This window comes from Pelodiscus sinensis, chromosome 4, assembly GCF_049634645.1.
Source record: "Pelodiscus sinensis isolate JC-2024 chromosome 4, ASM4963464v1, whole genome shotgun sequence".
NCBI classification, from domain to species: domain Eukaryota; kingdom Metazoa; phylum Chordata; order Testudines; family Trionychidae; genus Pelodiscus; species Pelodiscus sinensis.
In genome coordinates, this window is record NC_134714.1 from 98,229,957 (window position 1) to 98,250,556 (window position 20,600).

General features: G+C 44.5%; 1 protein-coding gene across 1 annotated transcript in view; it reads right to left on the reverse strand.

Moving 5' to 3' along the window:
- The window catches only part of CCDC73 (coiled-coil domain containing 73), a 227,144-nt gene that overhangs the window by 179,259 nt on the left and 27,285 nt on the right, over positions 1-20,600 (reverse strand). The window contains exon 2 of the mRNA XM_075928786.1: positions 17,797-17,943. Coding sequence (XP_075784901.1) covers positions 17,797-17,928 — 132 coding nt within the window. The 5' untranslated portion in view covers positions 17,929-17,943. The remainder of the gene's footprint in view (positions 1-17,796; positions 17,944-20,600) is intronic.

The following is a 20,600-nucleotide window of genomic DNA, read 5'->3' on the forward strand; positions in this document are numbered from 1 at the left end:
AGTTATGGCCAAGCACTATCCATGACTCCTAAAGCAAAGGGGAGAGGCCCTTCCAAGTTATTGGAAACCTTGTGAGTAGAGGATGCCCCAATAACAGACTTAGTGGATTCCAGGCATAGCCAGATTTTGGTCCGAGCCAACCTAGTGGGGTCCCCCAATTTAGCTGGAGAAACTATTCTTTTGGAGTGCACCCATGGAGATGTACAATCATACCCAACTGCATGGGTACAGCTATTGGATAGGCATGAGGAAGGGATGTATCAGGTAGGCTTGGCGCCAAGGTTGGCTTATCACTCGATTTTGGAGGTGAGAATGATGGGAGTTCCACAGGACAGTCCAGGACTGGAGCCAGCAGGAATTGAAGGAAGAGAGGGCATGCCCCCAAGAGGAAAGGGCTTATGGCTCATGAGCTGAAATTTGATTTGTCCTTTTCATATGTGTTCATTTTTTGATTGTATCCTTTAGTATATATGGTCATGCCAATTTTCTTCCACTATTTGATCTGAGGAAGTGGGTCTGGCACATGAAAGCTCATCACTTAATAAACAATCTTGTTAGTCTTTAAAGTGCTACATAGCCCTGTTTTTGTTCCTGATACAGGAAGTGATCCAAGACAAAATACTCTGTGCTGACATCGGCAGGCCCTTCATCCTGTCAGCCAGGGCTCGACAAACCGCTGAATCTACTTGCCCATGGTAAGTAGATTTCAGCCGGTCGCTCCGTGCACCCCATTCACTGGTGCTTCGTGCATGCGCAGCGCTGGTCTGGCGCATGCTCAGTGCGGGGCTGGCAAGTGGCTCTCACCGGGGTTTGTCAAGCCCTGCTGTCAGCTATGGACACCAATAACTGGGGGGACTTACGAAAAGGTTTTGTCCTATCCAAATAAAAGGCTAAAGCTTGCTAAGGTGTGAAAAGCCTGATCTGTCCCAGAAGAAGTTACTCACCTTCGTGCAGTAACAATGGTTCTTCGAGATGTGTCCCCCCGTGGGTGCTCCACTGTAGATGTTGTGCTGGTCCTCGCGCCACAGATCGGAGACTTACAATAGCCATAGTCAGCCAGACCGCGTATGAGCAGTCAGCGCCTCGCGCCATTTGCGCCCTTTGACCGTCACGCACAGTCCAGTTCCCACCAGTTCCTCTCACCGTTCAGCCATCTGAAATGAGAAAGAAACAAGATTCTGGAGTGGGGAGGAGGGCGGGTCATGGAGCACCCATGGGGACACACATCTCGAAGAACCATCATCACTGCACGAAGGTGAGTAACTTCTTCTTCTTCTTCTTCAAGTAGTGTCCCCATGGGTGCTCCAATATAGGTGACTATGTAGCAGTACCCAGATGGTCCGGACGGTGGGCTCCGGAATTAGGTCAGTCAGATCGCTCAAGTACTCCTGAGGCTACAGTGGAGTCCACAGCTAAATGTTGCACAATCGCATAATGTTTCATAAAAGTGGCATTGGATGACTATGTAACTGCCCTGCAGATGTCACAAAAGGGGACTCCTCGTAGGAAGGCCGTAGATGTGGCCATAGCCCAGGTGGAATGAGCCTTCGGTTGAGTTGGGAGAATCTTGTTATGGATAAAGTAGCAGGTCATGATGCACATGACTATGAGTCTCGCAATACATTGTGAAGACAACGCTTCGCCTTTGGAATGATCCACAATTGATATTATCAGACAATCCATTTTGCACCAGTCCTTAGTCCTCTCTATATAGAAAGCAAGTGCTCGACGCACGTCAAGGGTATGTAGGAGCGCTTCCCGTGATGAAGCATGAAGCTTAGGATAAAAGGACGGCAGTATGATAGGTTCATTAACATGAAATTCCAAACAGACCTTAGAAATAAAGGCAGGGTGAAGTCGTAATGTCACTGATTTGTTTTCAAATGTCATATACGGTGGTGACGCCATCAAGGCTGCTAATTCGCTAACCCTGCAAGCAGATGTGATAGCCAACAGAAAAACCAGCTTCTTTGTGAGCATATTGAGAGGTGTTGTGGCCAGTGGCTCGAATGGAGAATACCTTATGGTATCCAACACTAAGTCCAGATTCCAAGCAGGCTGTGGTGGCTTACATGGGGGGTTGAGATTAGCCAAACCTTTCATAAACCTTTTAGTGGTTAGGTGGGCAAACACTGCTTCACCATCAATGGCACGATGGAAGGCATTAATTGCTGCTAGGTGTACCGTTAAAGATGCAAGTGAGAGACCCGTTTGTTGCAAATGGAGTATGTAATCGAGGATCTGGTGCAAGAGGGAAGCCTGAGGTTCAATGCAGTTATCGGAACACCAGGCAACAAATCTCTTTACCAAATAAGTCTTTCGAGTAGATTCTCTTCTACTGTGCATTAAGACTCATTTTACTTTTTCCGAGCAGGTATTTTCTGACAACTTGAATCAGTTAGGAGCCAGGCCATCAAGTGTACAGTCTTGGGGCTTGGGTGAAGGAGAGAGCCGTGGTTCTGGGTCAGAAGGTTGGGAAGCAGGGGAATGGGATAGGGTGGTTGAAACGATGTTTGATGAAGGAATGGGAACCATGGCTGTTGTGCCCAGGCAGGGCTATGAGGATCAGTCGGGCTGAATCTGTGTTGATCTTCTCTAGGACCCTCAGTATGAGGACGGTTGGTGGAAACGCATAGAGTAGATGAGTTCCCCAGTGTGTCAGGAACACATCTCCTAGTGAAGCCAGTCAGATGCCCACTCTGGAGCAATAAAGGGGATTCTTCTCATTGGTGTAGGTTGCAAATGTACCCCCATCGATGGAAGATGTGTCAGAGAATGTCTGTATGGATCTCCCATTCGTGTTTGGGAGGAAAATGCTTGCTCAACGAATCTGCAACAACATTGTTGGTGCCAGGTAAGTAGGATGCTGTTAAGGTTGTGTTATTTTGAATACACCATTTCCATAATCGGACCACTTCTGCACAAAGGGATCGAGATCATGCTCCGCCTTGCTGATATACATAATACATTGTTGCGATGTTGTTGGTAAGTATTCTGGTGGTCATACCGGCTATGTGTTCTCGGAAGTGTTTCCACACGTAAAAGACTGCCCTGAGTTTGAGAAAATTTAAATGGAAAGTTGTCTCTACCGCTGACCATTTTCCCTGCACTGTCATGTCCAACATGTGAGCACCCCAACTGGTGAGGGAAGCATCTGTAGTTATCTGATTTCTTGGTTGGGGTCGGTGGAATGGTACACCTGCCAATACATTGTTCGGTTCGGTCCACCAGTGCAGGGATGTGCGAACTTGAAGAGCGGGAGACACTGTCCTGTGGATACTGTGTCTTGTTGGGACATAAACTGATGCCAGCCAATGCTGAAGACAACGAAAATGTAACCTTGCATGCTGAACCACAAACATGATGGCATCCATGTGACCCATCAACTGTAGGCATGTCAGTACTGTGACAGTAAGGGCATGTACCAGTACAGTTACTAGATCTTGAATTTCCTGGAAACACTCCAGAGGTAAGTACGCTCGTGCTGCGATGAAGTCGAGCTGAGCCCCTATGAAGACTAAGGATTGTGTGGGTTCCACCGTGGATTGTTGGTTATTGATGAGACCAAGGGAGTGGCAGGTCTGCTTGGTTAAAGTGACCATATCAGCTGTGTCCTTGTGTGACCGTGCTTTTATGAGGCAGTCATATAGATAAGGAAATATCATGACACCCCTGCAGTGCAAATGCGCTGCCACCACCACGAGAGTCTTCGAAAAAACCCTGGGAGTGGACGCAAGGCCTCACGGTAGAAATTGGTATTGAAAATGCTCGTTGCCTACAACAAACCAAAGGTATCACCTGTGTGCTGGGTGAATGGCGATATGGAAATAAGTGTCCTGTAGGTCGAGGGCCTCAAACCAATCTCCGTTGTCTAGTGATGGAATAATAGTGTTGAGTGTACCATTTTGAACCATTGCTTCCGGAGGTGCCAATTCAGCTTCTGAAGGTCGAGAATGGGTCTCCAACCTCCTGTTTTCTTCTGAGTGAAAAAATAATGGAGTAAAATCCTCTTCCCTTGAATTCTCCTGGAACCCTCTCTATAGTTCTGATGGAAAGGAGGCGATAGACCTCTTGTTTTAATAAGTCCTCGTGAGAAGTGTCCCTGAAGAGGGATGGGATGGGATGGGTGGGGTAGCTGGAGGTATGGATAGGAATGGGATCGTGAAGCCGGATGCCACTATCTCCAAGACCCAATGGTCTGATGTGATGTTGGTAGAATGGCCTTAGTCGATGGGTGAAAAAGGAGCTGATGTGGCTGATTGACAATGTAAGTGATCTGCGTGCCCTCAACCGAGGAGTCAAATTTGCTGTTTCACAGTTGCCTGACTGGAAGCACGAGGCGCACCTCCGCTGTGGACATGGTCTTGGATGAGACTGGTCAAATGTGCGGTGCTGTTGTCTATGATATGGGAAATTGTATTGTCTCTGGAAGGTATACTGCTGGCATCTATACAGAGGCGTATATATTCCAAGCATCTGGAAAGTAGTGTGCGAATCTTTTCTGGAGTGGAGGACCTCATCTGTTTTGTCCGCAAAGAGCTTTCGCTCCTCAAATGAGAAGTCCTCCACCTTGGCTTGGAGCTTTTTTGGGATGCCGGCCAACGCTAGCCAGGATAATCTTCTCATTGCTACCACCATAGCCGTGGAATGCGCGTCCATGTCAGCCACGTCTAGAATGATCTGTAGTCATTTGCGTGGCAAACAGATCTATAGTAGGGTGACCTCATCGGCGGAAGATATCCGCCAATATGTGCGGGTTCATTTGCCACTTGTGCTCAACCAGCTGGGCTCTGCTGAGTGTATCTGCCATTGTATTCAGGGTGCCTGGAAGATGCACTGCGGTGATAACTGTGTTGTATTTCAGGCACCAGTTCCAATTTGCTATGGCCTCTGTGCAGAGTGCTTGAGATTGGGCTCTTCCCTGATGATTTATGTAAAACGTTGCTGTGACATTGTTTATATACAGTCTGACGTGTCTGTTGGCAATGAATGGGAGGAATTCGGCACATGCATTCCTGACTGCCCACAGTTCTAGGACGTTTATGTTCAGATTCTTGTTGGTGCTGGACCATAGGCCCTGGCAGGTATGATGGTGCAGATGGGCACCCCACCCTGAACGAGATGCATCTGTCGTTATAGAGACAGACGGTTCTGGTGGGTGGAATGAGACTCTGGAACATAGGTTCCTTGGGCTCAGCCACCAGCGTAAGGATTCCTTCACTATCCCTGGAAGAGCAAGTGATTTGAATAGCGGATGGACATAGGGTTTGTACACCTGTCCCAGCCAGCTCTGTAAGCATCTCATGTGCAGGCGGGCGTTGCCAACTGCAAAGTTGCATGCTGCCATGTGCCCCAACAGCCAAAGGCATTTGAGTGCTGTTGTGCAGGAGCTGGATCATAAGGTATTTAATGAGGCCATGATTTTTTAAAGCCATCTGTAGGTAGGGATGCAGTGGCTGTTGGCGAATCGAGGCATGCCCCTATGAACTGTATCTTTTGTGTAGGATAGAGTGTCAATTTGGCTTCATTCACCTGAAAATAAGTATGTCCAAAGACAAATTTCTTTTTCTTATGATCCTCAGTTTTTCTGTAAAAATGAGCCTGAAAGGAGAGAGACATTCCTATACACACAGGATAACAGATTGCTGCCACTATGACTAATTAATACCAAGGAACAAATGCACTAAGTAACATACTAGAGTAGCTCCCATGCCAGGCGGGCCTGGATGCTGGACAACCCCCATTGCCGGAGCAGCCCTGGCCCCCGCCATGTGGCCCCCAATCCCGGAGCAGCCCTAGCCCGCAGAGCAGCCATGGCCCCCAGAGAAGCATCTCCACCATGCAGCCCTGGCTGCAGGAGCAGCGCCCCCACCACTGCAGCAGCACTCCCTCCATGCAGCACAGCCACTGAAGCAGCCCTAGCTACCAGAGCAGTGCCTCTGCCACGGCCCCACTCTGGGAGCAGCTGGGGTTGGGGTCACGTGGTGTCTTCTGGGGCCAGGAACAAATTACTAAACATAGCACCTCAGCCCCAGCTCCAGTCCTGGCACATGGGGTGTGGCTGTGTGATGGGTGGCTGTCCAATGTGCCGGGACTGGAGCTGGGGCCATGGTGCCATTTTTAGTACCTCAGTGGCAGCCACTACACTGCCCACCCTAGCCACAGCTTCAGCCCTGGGGAATGGTTGAAGCTAGGGCCAGGGCCATATGGGGGCTGCCAGGCTGCTCCTGGGGTGGGGCAGCTTCTCTCCACGTGGCCACACCCTGCAGCAGCTGAGCAGCCACTGCATGGCTCTGCTAAGGAAGTGGCCAGGATTCAAATTCTTGGTGTGCACCCACACAGGTGCACATCTTAGAGGGAACAATGGCTGAGAGCCTCCACCATCACATTACTGACACCCAATATATGAACCGCCGAGAGGTGCATTTTGTGGGCAACGCAAAAAAATCCACAGTTTTACGGCCTTAGTGTACAGGGATTGAGACCTGATTTTCTCTTGCCTATTGACATAAAAACACAGGCAATATTGTCTGTATAGACCCGCACATGTTTGTTGGCAATGGCAGACAAGAAATGTTGGCAGGCAGTATATACATCACGAAGTTCTAACAAGTCTATGTGTAAAGAAATCTCTTGGGGAGACCATAAACCCTGAATAGTTTGCTTGTGAAGATGAGCTCCCTAGCCTGTGTGAGAGGCATCCGTAGTGATTGTGCATAAGAGGGGCTGAGATAGAAATGGATTATCCATGCACATATTGCACATGTTGGATTGTTTGTGCCACCAAAGAAGGGCTGCCTTGACGTCATGAGTTATGGCGAGGGGGAGCAACATGGGATGACTGGGAGGCTTGAATACTGTGGAGAACCAGATCCGTAGGCAGTGCCTGTGGAGCCGAGCATGAGAAACCACAAAGGAAGTAGTTGCCATATAATCTAGGAGCTGTCGGCAGTCCCTGGCCGTAGTACAGGGGAGGGAGGAATAAAGTGTTGTGGCCAGAGTTTGGATAGCGAGGAACCTGTCATGAGGTAGGTAGGCTCGTACTGTAGCGGAGTGTAGGTGGGCTCCGATAAACTGTATGACCTAGGAGGGACAGATAGTTGGCCAGTTTATCTGGAAACCAAGCATCTGAAAACACTATATGGTTGTTGCTGTCATGTGTATTGCGTTGGTCTGTGATGTGGCCTTGAGAAAGCAGACACCGAGATAAGGGAAAATAATTATCCCCGTTGTGTGAAGGTGAGCTGTGACTACTGCCAGAACTTTGGATAAAACTTGAGGTGCCACGGACAGACCAAAGGACAGGACTCGATATTGGTAGTGGTCCAAGCCCACTGTAGGTATCTCCTGTGCACGGGATGTATTAGGACATGAAAGCAAGTGTTCACAAGGTTGAGGGCTGAAAACTAGTCCCTTTGTTGCAATGCCGGGATAATGGTGAATAGAGTGATCATGCAAAAATGTTGTGTCTTGACAGATTAGTTCAATTTGCACAGATCTAGGATGGGCCTCCAGCCTCCTGATTTCTTTTGAGTTAAAAAGTAACAGAAGCAGAACCCTTTTCCCCATGTTGTGTTGGGACTGGTTCTATTGCTTGTAGATCTAGCAGATGAAGTAACGGCTCATAAGAGGGGTCCCTGGAGAGGGATGTAAAGGGAAGATGGGTAGGTGGTCTGGAGAGAAGGGGAATGGTGTATCCTGAGAGAATACATCGAGCTCCCATCTATCTGCTGTGACAGCTGCCCATTGGTAGTAAAATGGGCAAAGGCAGTTTTGGAAGGTGTGCATGGTTATGATTGGCACTGAAACTTCTGAGGGTTTTCCAGGCCCTCGATCAAGGCCATAAATCTGCTCATTGGCATGTGGTAGTTGTGCCACTAACCCGAAGGTTGCCTGCATCTTTGAGGGCAGGTTCTGTTTCTGGCCTGAATATTTTCAGGCCGCTGATGCAGATAAGCAGGGTAGCATGGTCATTGGTAGGGCTAGTAGCGATAATGCTAACATCTGTTGGTGGGCATGTGGATGTCCAAGGTGTGAAGGATGGTGTGAGAGTCCTTTATGGTATTGAGCACCTCATTAGTATTGCCAGGAGTTTGCCGCCATCAAAGGGCAGATCCTCTACCTTAGATTAGATCTCCCAAGGGAACGTTGCTGTGGAGAACCAGGAGGCCCTGTGCATAACAATGGTGGTTGCAGTGGTCCTGGTAGCTGTGTGCGCAGCTTCCAGTGCAGCTTGGCAGGCAGCGTGGGATATGATCTTTTGAAACTGTGGCCTCTTCACCTCTGGAATGTCCTTTCGCAAAGTCCATTAATTTGGCATAGTTCTTAAAATTGTACTTTGCCAGCCAACCTGAAGAGAAGGTTACTCACCTTCAGCAGTAACTGGAGTTCTTTGAGATGGTTGTCCCCGTGGGTGCTCCACCTTAGGTGCGCCAGTGCCACTGTGCCCATGGTCGGCATATTCTTAGTAGCAGTTCCCCACCAGTTGGCTGTGCACGCAGAATGCTGGCATGTGACAGTTGGAACTGTCACCCCGCACGCACAGCCATAAAAGTGTCATTGGTAGACCATGTAGCCTCTCTGCAGATGTCCATGAGGGGAGCCCCATGGAGAAAATCTGTCGAAGTCGCCATCGCTCTTATGGAATTCGCTTTAAGTGTCTGAGCTCATGGTTTATTCCTCAAGGTATAGCATTTTGTGATGCACAAGACTATGAGCTTTGAGATGCGTTGTGACAATAGAGAGTGCCCCTTAGTATGCTTAGCTGTAGAAATGAGTAGACGGTCAGATTTGTGGAAAGATCGAGTCCTGTCTATGTAGTACGTAAAGGCTCTGTGTACGTCTAATAAATGAGATATTGCGTCCTTTGTCGTTAAATGTGGTTTAGGATAGGACGACAGTAGTACGATTGGTTCGTTTATATCAAAGTCCAAACATACTTTACGAATAAAGGAAGGGTGAGGACATAGTATTACCTTGTCTCTATTAAAAATGGTATACGGTGGAACTGCCATTAAGGCTGCTAGCTCGCCCACTCTGTGGGCCGAAGTAATTGCTAAGAAAAAGACTACTTTCAGTGTCATCATCGATAGTGAACAAGTGGCTAGAGGCTCAAATGGGGCATAGGTAGGAGTATTCAGCACCATTTTCAAATTCCACGATGGAGGTGGCAACCTGCGTGGTGGGTATAGGTTAAAAAGGCCTTTCATGAACCTTCTTGTGATGGGGTGCACGAAGACTGACCACCTTCTATTGGTAACGAAAGGCAGAGATAGCCGAAAGATGCACCTTTAAAGAGGCTAGGACCAGTCCATCATCTTTGAGGAATAATACATAGTCTAAAATTGTTTGTAAAGGTGCTATATCTGAATCCAAATTCTTGTTAGAACACCAGGAGAGGAATCTATGCCATTTTTGGAGGGAACTCAATCGCGTAGATTGTTTCCTACTATGCAAAAGAACTTCCTTTACTCGGTCAGAACATTCTAGCTCCTGTTAGTGGAACAAAGAAAGAGCCACGCTGCTAGGCACAGGAGATGTGGTTGTGGGTGAAGTAAAGCTCTTGAGTCAGAATGTTGTGATGTACTGGAAGGTGATAAGGAGGTTGAGGAAACATCAGATAGAGATAAGGAAACCATATCTGACGTGCTCAAAATGGTGCTATGATAATAACTGTTGCTTTGTCTCTGGTGATCTTCTCTAACACTTGAGAATTAGGGGAATAGGAGGAAAAGCATACAAGAGTGAACCTTTCCAACTGAGGAGGAAAGCATTCCCTAGAGACCCAGGTTCGATGCCGGCTCTGAAACAGTAATAACGACATTTCTTGTTTTTGTAGGTAGCAAACAGGTCTATTTTTGGGAGACCCCACTGTAGAAAAATTGTTTGGAGGATCCAAGGATGCAGCTCCCATTCGTGGTCCGGGGCAAAATGTCTGCTGAGGGTGTCCGCTATTATGCTCTTTACTCCGTGTAAGTATGAAGCTACGAGGGCGATCTTGTTCAATACACACAAATTCCAAAATCAGACTGCTTCAGCGCATAGAGCATGAGATCAGTCACCTCTCTGTCAATTTATATAGTACATTGTTGATATATTGTTGGTCAATATTCTGATGTTTCTGTCCTGAATGTGTGTAACAAGACGTTTGCATGCATTGAAACCAGCTCTGAGTTCTAATAAATTGATATGTAAGGTGGTCTCTTGTGTGGTCCATTGCCCTTGTATTGAAATGGTATCCATGTGGGCTCCCCATCCCATGAGGGAGGCATCTGTAGTTACGTGTACAGAAGGCTGGTCCCAATGGAATGCTACGCCTGCTAGAAGATTGCAGAGATCGGTCCACCAAGCTAGGGATTTTAAGACATGTGGTAGAAGAGAAACCAGTCTGTGCACTTGACACGTGTAGTGGGTATAAACCGTCACTGAAGACATTTTTAAGTGCAAGTGGGCATAGTCGACAACATAAGTTGTAGCTGCCATGTGACCCATAAGGTGAAGACAGGTAAGTATGGGGAGAGTGGGACTGGCTGTAAGAGTAGCAACAAGGTCATGGATTGCTTGGAACCTTTGCATCGGAAGGTATGCCCTTGCCAATATACAGTCTAGTTGAGTACCTATGAACTCTAGAGTTTGTGTCGGTTGTAGGGTTGACCTCTGTGTTTTGAGTATGAGGCCCCATAGCTCGAATATTTGGCTGGTTGTTGATACCATTCAATGTGTTTCTACTTCTGATGGGGCTTTTACCAAGCAATCGTCTAGGTAAGAAAAATGATCACGGCCTGTCTGCAAAGGTAATACACAGCCACAGGTAGTGTCTTTGAGAACACTCTGGGTGCAGAAGAAAAGCTGAATGATAGTACCCGGTATTGGTAATGGTCCGCTCCTTCCATGAATCGTAGAAATCGTCTGTGTACAGGGTGTATGGCTATGTGAAAATAGGCATCTTGCAGGTTGAGGGCTGCAAACCAATCTCCCTTCTCTAACACTGGGATTATTGAAGATAGGATAACCATTTTGAATAGTTTTCGAAGATATCGATTCAGTCTGCAGAGGTCTAAGATAAGCCTCCATCCAACCCATCTTCTTTGGGGTGAGAAAGTAATGGGAGTAGAATCCCTAGAAGTCCTAGAACACCATATCTATCCCTCCAAGGTTGAGCAGGCGTTGAATCTCTTCTTTGAGTTGGTCTTCGTGAGAGGGGTCCCTAAAGAGGGACAGGGAAGGTGAGGAAGTGGGAGGCAGTGTGATAAAGGGGATGGTGGACCCTGATGTTATGATTTCAAGGACCCAATGGTTCAATGTGATGGCAGCCCAGCGATGACGGAAAGGCCTGAGACAGTTGTGAAAGGCCAGGCCAGAATGTGGTAGATCTTGCGAGATGGGGAGATTTTGCAGGCCCTCGACCAACAAGTCAAACTTGCTGCTGATTGGTCTGGTTATTGGTATTACAAGTGTTCTGTGGGAGTCTCCTCTGAGGGCGCTGCTTGTTCTTCGAGTAATCAAAACTGCATAGCTGATATCTGGAGTACAAAAACGCTCAGTGTTTTTTATATGGGGCATATTGCTTACGGCGGTATGGGGGAGTGTACATCCCAAGTGTGTGTAAAGTTGTTCTGGAGTCCTTGCTAGAATGCAACGCATCATCTGTCTTTTCAGCCAATAATTTTTGTGTATCAAAAGGTAGATCTTCAACTTTCAACTGTAGCTCACAAGGGACTCCTGGGCTGTGTCTAGACTACACCTCTCTGTTGACAGAGAGATGTAGATTAGGCATGTCGAAATTGCTAATGAAGTAGGGATTTAAATATCCTGCACTTCATTAGCATAAACATGACCAGAGCTTTTTTTTTTAAACGGAGCTTTTTCGGAAAAAAATGAGGTTTACAGGATCTTTCGAAAAAGGGTTTATTTTTCAACAGAGCCACATCTAGACTGACATTTTTTTTCAAAAAAGCTCCGTTTAGAAAAAAAGCGGCAGCCATGTTTATGCTAATGAAGCACAGGATATTTAAATCCCTGCTTCATTAGCAATTTCAACGTGCCTAATCTACATCTCTCTGTAGACAAAGAGACGTTGTCAAGACACAGCCCTGCAGATTGTAGCCAGGAGGCTCTCCTCATAACCACTAATGTCACAGTAGCTCAGGCTGCTATATCTACTATATCCAGGACTATTTAAAGGGCTGATCTGGAGGAGGTGTAACCCTTCTGAACAATGGACTTTAATATCGGTCTTTTGGAGTCCGGCAGGTGCTCAATGAGGGTGGTAAGCTTTGTGTAGTTGTCAAAGTTATGGTTGGACAACAGCACTGCACAGTTGGCTATACGTAAAAGTAAGATGGAAGAAGAGTAAAGCTTTCTGCCGAACAAGTACATATATTTGTTATCTTTCTCCACAGTGTTCTTATATTGCGGGAGTTTGGATCTATGTTGGGCAGTGTCAACAATTAATTAATTTGGTTGAGAGTGGGAGAACAAAAAGTCAGCTCTCTTTGGTGAAACAAAGTATCTTTTAACAGCATGCTTATTAGTTGGTGGCACTGAGGCTGGAGTCTGCCAGATTTTATCAGCAACTTCCATAATAGCTTTGTCTATGTGAATTGCAATTCTTCTCTGTTGTAACGGCTTAAGATTCTTGAGAAGCCAGTGTCATTTCTCTCGCAGCTCGGTTAATTGGATGTCTTGGGATGAGGGCATCCTCTTAAAAAGCTCCTGAAACTGTTTGAAGTCATCAGGAGGAGATTGGTCACCAGGATAACAGCTTCATCGGAGATGATGATGACTGATTGGTTGGTGAAACGTCTGGTGGGTGCTCCTCAACTTCCAACAGTTGACCTTCCTCTGGCTCCAAACGATGAGCTATAAAGGGAGTGTTGGAAGGTGTAATTGTTAATTGCTGGCCATGTGAAGCTTGAGGAGAAACCAATGGGGCATGAGAAGTTGAATAACTGTGGCAACTGTAATCAGAATGATGATAATGATGATGGGTTGAGGCATGGCGAGGATGATAGCGGTAGATTGCCGGGCTGTGTCGTCAGTGGTAAGACCGCACTGGAGAGACATATCTGGATGAAAGTCCAGTTCTGTAGTGCCTGTGATGATGTGCCGGGAGGTGTGGAGAATGCAGTGAATGTGGCAAACCTCTTGAAGAAGGGGGAGCTGAATGAGTGATGTATCTTGAATAAGGTGATGGTGACGCATGATATCTAGAGGCATAATGTTTTGCTTGGTCCCGTGGAGTCCAACTCCTGTCGTCCTGTGTTAGGTGAGGGGAATAAGGAAAAGGTGGCGCGGAAGACAGTGCTGGGGAGAAAGCCAACAGTTCCGGACTCATTTGTCTTAGTGCATCAGATTTGTAAGGTGCTTTCTTTGGCATCGAGGGGCTGGATGGTGTATATGGTGCCGATGTTGCCAGTGCAGATATATGTGCCGAGATCAATGGTGCCAAGGTTGACGGTGCCGAGATTGGCGGTACTGAGGTTGTCGGCACGTCTATGGGCAGTGCCAGCCTGGAGGGTGCCAACATCGTGAGTACTGCAATGGCCAGTGCAGTTGCTGGCAGTGCCAATCACTGAGCCATTGAGGCCGTTGCTGATACCAATGCAGTTTTTTGTCATGGGTTTCGTTCTGAGAGCGACTTATACCTGGATGTCACCGAACCAGATGTGCCTGGCTTGTTGCCCACATTCACTCAGGCTGATGGTAAAGAACAGGCTGGTGAAGCTCTTTTTTGAGCTAGAGCTGACTGCCGAGAGACGATTTTTCTTTTCTTGGCCCTGGGAGATCACGGAGTGGAGACTGACTGAGAAAGCTCTGCAGGTTGAAATGCTTTGTCAAATAAGAACATTTTCAGCCACACTTCTCGGTCCTTCCATGCCCTAACAGTGAGTTTGGCACAGTGGACGTATTTTTGAGGCACATGTGCCTCGCTGAGGCATTTAATACAATCAGCATGGCCGTCTGATGCAGGCACCACATCACAGCATGTAGTGCACTTCTTAAAGCCAGGAGAGCCCGGCATAGCTACTTATATAACTAACAAACTATTTTTTGTTTTGTTTTTATTTAAATGGATAACTCACTATAACTAGTGATAGAAATGTAGCCGTGTTAGTCTGTGTTCATTTTTTTTAATTGTATCCTTTGGTATATATGGTTGTGACTATTTTCTTCCACTATTTGATCTGAGGAAGTGGGTCTGGCCCACGAAAGCTCATCATCTAATAAACCATCTTGTTAGTCTTTAAAGTGCTACATTGTCCTGCATTTTACTTTCACTATAACTACTAACTATAAGAATTCAAACTAGAACTAACTATAACACTAAATACCCTTCTGTTCAACTCCTGACAGACTTCTCTGAGGAGAGAAGGCTCACTCCATCTGCGACCTTGGGTGGCGAAGAAGGAACGGGCAGAAACCAGACTGTGCAAGAGATCAAAAGAACACAAATGGCACAAAGCACATGCTGCACATGAGCGGTCCAGTTGCCTACTGCTAATGAAAACTCCAATCTGCAGTGCCTGGTTTAGCATGATACCTAAAGTTACACCTAAAACTATTACAGTTAAGACAATACTTTAGTCCCCATGGAAAAAAATACTCACATTACCCAACACAATGTCTCCAGCTGATTGCAGAACAGAGCTGATAGACTTCATAGGACATCTAGTCCACTTCATTATAATGGATGAATCAGTAAGATGGTTCTGTGACTGAAGAATGATAGACAAAACTGCCAAAAAAAGTAAGTGGACCCACAATTCTCTACGAAAATCCAAAGAATTCCATGGAAGAAAAACAAAACAGTAATATTTACTGATTGCTTTTGCAATTTCTGATTACATCATTAGGCACTGAAACACGTTAGCCACTAAAAACACACATTCTCCCAACATTTTAAGAAATAAGGTAACACTTAATGCATTTTGAAAATTTAGGCAGTTGTCCACTCTTAAGATAAGCATGCACATCTCCCATTGACCCCAATGGGAGTTTTTATACATGAGGGCTGTTTTTATCTCTTATGTAGCTAGAAAGTTGTGGCAGGGGGTTGCTTATAATTATAAACTCCTTTTAATTTGATAGTTTAATAATGCCTACATTTTTATAAAAAAACATTAAATGAACATTTAATTGTTTATTTTAAAATAATACTTATGGTCATTAGCTTTGTTCATTTTTTTTTTTATTGCCTTAAGTTTTGCATTAACAATTCAAAAATCCTCTTAGATATTGTTTCAGGATTTAGGACTACATCTTCATCACTGATCAGTTCTGCTCAGATTAGGACTCCAGCTGCAAGAGAGGCATCATTCATTTCTATAATTTAATATTTGTATTACAGTGTAGCTGGGATCTTTCAAACCAACAGGAGTCCTGCTCCACCACATTAGGTACTGTACAAAAAGCATAAAATGCCCCTGCTCCAAACAGATTCTAAATAGACAAGACAGACAAATCATAGAAAGGGAAACAAAAGCATAGTGAGGTGGAATGACTCATCAGAGACATCACAGCAAGTTATAAGCAAAAGTGAGAGTAGAACTGAGGTGGCCTGAAATCTAATTTGATGGCCTATCCACTTGATCACACTAACCCCCCTTGAGCAACCTCCCCAATAGTGCTCCTTGGGAGCAACTTAACAAGGAGGGGACAGAGAACAGTGGGAAATGGAAAGTGTTCTTGGTCATTGGTCCTCAAACTTATTTTACCATGTCCCCTTTCTTTGGGTCTGTAGTGATTGATGTGCCTTTGACAGGCACCTGGCCAGCAGCTGCTGCTCTCTGGCCAATCAGCTCTGAATGTGCACACTAAGGGTTTTTTTCCCCCTAAAGCTTCTCTTCTCTCCCCATCCTAATACATTCTGCACATCCCCCAGTCTGAAAACCTCTGCTGTGGCTCATTCACATTTCTCCTATTTACTGGTCAGTGGGGAGTAAGTTACTCCATGAAAAAGGACATGCTTTCAGAACAAGGAAGGAACTGTGATTCCGAGACATTATTCATTCTCTGGCCATTTCCTGAGGTGATACAACCACATGTTATATTTTGTTCAGGGTAGATTGTAAGTTTACAGTCCAGTCTTACCATTCCTTGTAACAAATGCATAACTAAAATAATGGGAACATTTTGTGCCATTGGTTTTGTAACAATTTATATACAGAGTTCTGCTTAAAACAGTATATTATGGCCTATAATACGTTATAATCCTATTCCAAATAGTTTTTATCCTCAGTAAGTAGGTAATCTTGAATTCATTGGCAAAACAAGTTATACATACATACTCTTACTACTAGCCTTCAAAAGATTTTAACTTTTTCCCTCTCTGCAATTTTTTATTAAAAACAAGATAGACACAACTTCAGCATGAAGAAGGAAATCTGTGTTTTGGACAGTTACGGACAAATTTTATTCACAGGATTTAGCTCTTCCTGCAGGCATTTCACAACTAAAAGTACACACAGAAAAAAAATTACCTTCCAGAGACAATCAAATACAGTAGCTGTAATCTTTGCTTTATTCTTTTTCTCTTGTACACAGTTGTGGGGAGGAAAAGAAAAGAGAATGTATTGTATTCTTCTGAAATTACAGTATTTCCATTTTAGCATTGTATGATGTTAACCAAATGAAATAAAGAGGTTAGAACTCTGATAATGTAAAGGACAGCAGCCTCCCCCAAGACCAAAATATATTACCCCATGGATAAACGTGGTGATTTTCTATTGATCTATTATCTAAGGCAAAATTCTCCAGAGTCCCTTTACTACTGCAAACATGAAAATAATAGGCTAAACTCCTTCTGTCATACTGGGTAGTGGGTTTTTTTAAGTGTGCACCATTTAACTTTTAAAATAGATCAAAACAAAAGTAAACATGCCATCAACACAAACATATTTTCTATAATGCCTACAACACACTTTCGTCAAACATGTCAAAGATATCAAATAACTAAGGTATAGTTAGTTCTGTGAATGGCAGAAAGAAAATTGTTCATCAAATCAAAAAGTATTAGAAAATGTGTACAAGAATCTCTTGCAATATAACTGAAAAACAAAAAAGATATTACTATTGGCCTTTAATTATAAAGAAATAATTGCAATACTTAAAATAAAAATGAATCTCTATTTGTATTTTAAATTAAGAAATACTCCTTAGTATGGCAGTGCTCATGAGGTCTCTAAAACGATCATTTGACTTTGTCCTTTACTGACTATGTTCACACCAATGAGATGGTTGAATAAAATATACTTGTTCACATCAAAGATATTAACCATCATTTTGCTTTTTTTTTAATTTAGAGAAAGCACTGATATACTGACTGAAAAACATGTCAGAGCTATGCCTTTCCTGGTAAATGGTAAATCAATCTGGTAAAGAACAAAGACTGATATAAATCCAGGTAGGGGTGTCTTCCTGCTTTCTACATTTTTAAGGGGTTTTTAATATGGAATGATATAATAAAATAACAATAGAAAATAAAAGTTGATAGACAATTTCTGCCCTATTAATTTGGTAAACAATTGTATTATTTTGATAGATAAATATGTGACAGTTGTATTCATTGTATTCATTGTCCCAATATACGCCTAAGAACTAAGCTGTCCATATGTTTCAAATACACACACTATAAACATCCATGATATTTATTATATAAAATCGTGGCTGGTAAAATACTCTTTTTTATGAAAGTTGATTATTTGCATGTAAAGAGGAACAGGAATTCTTACCGTTAATAACAAACATTTGGAAATAACACAATTAATTGTGAGCTTAAAATGTTAGCACACATACCCTTCTCACACGCAATTCTTCTACTGCTTCTAGTAAACTTGTTTTGAAATCTAACAGATGAATTGAAAGCAATGAATCTGAAGGACTTTGAAAAGTATAAGAAGGTGTCGTTGTCTTAAAGTTGTTATCCATACTTAAATTCTGTATCTGCAATATAAGAATTGATATGATCTATTCAGATTTAACCTTTTGAAGAAGATTTTCACTTCCTGAAAACTTCCAAGTGTTGAAAATAACAGACATCATAATTGAGCTATTTAAACAACATTGTCTGTTGCCACTGCCTTAGGGTCCTTGGGCTAGAACCTAGAGTTGTGGGTGGGCCCAAGATTCCCCCTAAACCTCCCCATGCCATCACAGAGTCTGCCCTTGAGAAGGATGACCAGTACTGCAGACGGACGTTTACCCCAAAAGAGAAAGTTACTCACCTTGGCGCTGTAACGACGGTTCTTCAAAATGTGTGTCCGTGTGAGTGCTCCACTGTAGGTGTCAGGTCATCCCAGCACCGCAGATTGGAGTTTTCATGAGCAGCTGTCAACCGGACAGTACATGCGTGGCTTGTGCTTTGCGCCGTTTGCAATCTTTTGATCTCTTGCACGGCCCGGTTCCCGCCAATTCCTCAAGCCTGCCCCGGTATGTGGAAGATATTAAGGAAAAAGAATCCAAGATGGGAAAGAGGGCGGGTAGTGGAGCACCCATGGGGATACACATCTTGAAGAACCATCATTACTTCACCAAGGTGAGTAACTTCATCTTCTTCTTCGAGTGGTGTCCCTGTGGGTGCTCCACAGTAGGTGAATGTGTAGCAGTACTCAGTCTAAGTGGTAGGTGGACCTTGGATTTATGGTTTGACAGCAGTCGATAGGACTGTGGAGGCCACAATAGTGTTTTTTGCTTGAGCCTGCAAAATTGTATAGTGCTTCAAAAAAGTGTCATTGGTGGACCATGTAGCCATTCTGCAGATGTCCTTGAGGGGAACCCCATGAAGAAAGACTGTAGACGTCGCCACCGCTCTTGTCAAGTGTGCTTTAGGTGTTTGAGGTAGTAGTTTATTCCTTAGAATATGCAGGAGACTATAAGTTTGGAGATGCATTGTGACGATAGCGGACACCCCTTATTGCAGTCCGCTGTAGAAATGAGCAAATGATCCAACTTGCAGAAAGATCGGGGGAGGGGAGTTAATATAAAATGCAAGAGCTCTGTGTACATCCAGTAAGTGATATATTGCATCCTTTGTAGTTAAGTGTGGCTTAGGGTAGAACTTAGGCAGTACAATGGGTTCATTATGTGAAAGTCAGAGCAAACCTTAGGAATGAAGGAAGCATGTGGGCGTAGTACTATATTTTCTCTATTAAAAATAGTGTATGGTGGAACCACCACCAAGGCTGCCAACTCACCAACTCTGTGAGCAGAAGTGATTGCCAGCAGAAAAATTACCTTTAGCACCATCATAGACAGTGGACAAGTAGCTATAGGTTCAAAGGGTGCCTGGGTAGGAGTATCCAGAACCATTTCTAGATGCCATGATGGTGGCGGTAGCCTGCATGGTGGGCATAGGTTGGAGAAGACCTTTATAAATCTCTTTGTGATAGGATGAGCGAAAACAGACCATCCCTCAATTGGTTGGTGCAAGGCAGTGATCGCTGATAGATTCACCTATAAAGAGGAGAGGGATAATTCAGCGTCCTTGAGAGATAATATGTAGTCTAAAGTGGTATGCAATGGTACTGTGCTAGGGTCTAAATGCTTGTCAGAGTGCCAAGAGAGGAATCTACACCACTTTGGAAGGTAAGTGGTTTGGTGGAGTGCTTTCTGCTTTGTAGAAGTACTTGTTTTACTTAATCAAAGCACTGTAGTTCTTCCTGGTGGAACCAACAATGAGTGATGCTGTTAGGCGGAGCAAATGTGGCTGCTGGTGAACTAAGGATCCCCTCTTCTGAGTTAGAAGATCTTGCCGAATCAGAAGGCGATAGGGAGGCTGAGGAGACATCAGATACAGACAAGGAAACCATATCTGTCATGCCCAAAACAGTGCTAAGAGAATAACTGTTACTCTGTCTCTGGCAATTTTCTCCAAATACCTTGCTAATGAGTGGAATGGGGGAAATGCATATGAGAGAGTACTCCCCCCAACTGAGAAGGAAGGTGTCTTCTAGAGACCCCAGCCTGATGCCTGCTCAGAAGCAGTAATGGTGACACTTTTTGTTTATGTAGGAAGCAAATAAGTCGATTTACGGTGTACCCCATCATTGGAAGATCGATTGGAGGACCCAAGGGTGCAACTCCCATTCATGATCCAGGGCAAAGTGTCTGCTGAGGTTGTCTGATATGATATTGTTTACTCCTGGTAACTATGACACTACAAGGGTAATTTTGTTCCATATGCACCATAATCGGACCACCTCTGTGCATAAAGTATGAGAATGGGCATTTCCCTGGAGATGTATGTAGTACATTGTTGATATGTTGTCGGTAAGTATTCTGACATTTTTGCTTCAAATGTGTGTAACAAAATGCTTGTATAAATTGAACACAGCTCTGAGTTCCAATAAACTGATATGAAAAATAGTCTCTTGCGTGGTCCATCATCCTTGTATTGACATGGCACTCATTTGGGCTTCCCATCCGATAAGGGACATATCGGTAGTTATATGAATAGACTGTTGGTCCTGATGAAATGGTACGCCTACTAGAAGATTGCAGGGATTGGACCACCATGCAAGAGAATTAAGAAGTGAAGTGGAGGGGAGACCAGTTTGTTCATTTATCTGTTGTGATGGGCATATACTGCTGCAAGCCAGTGT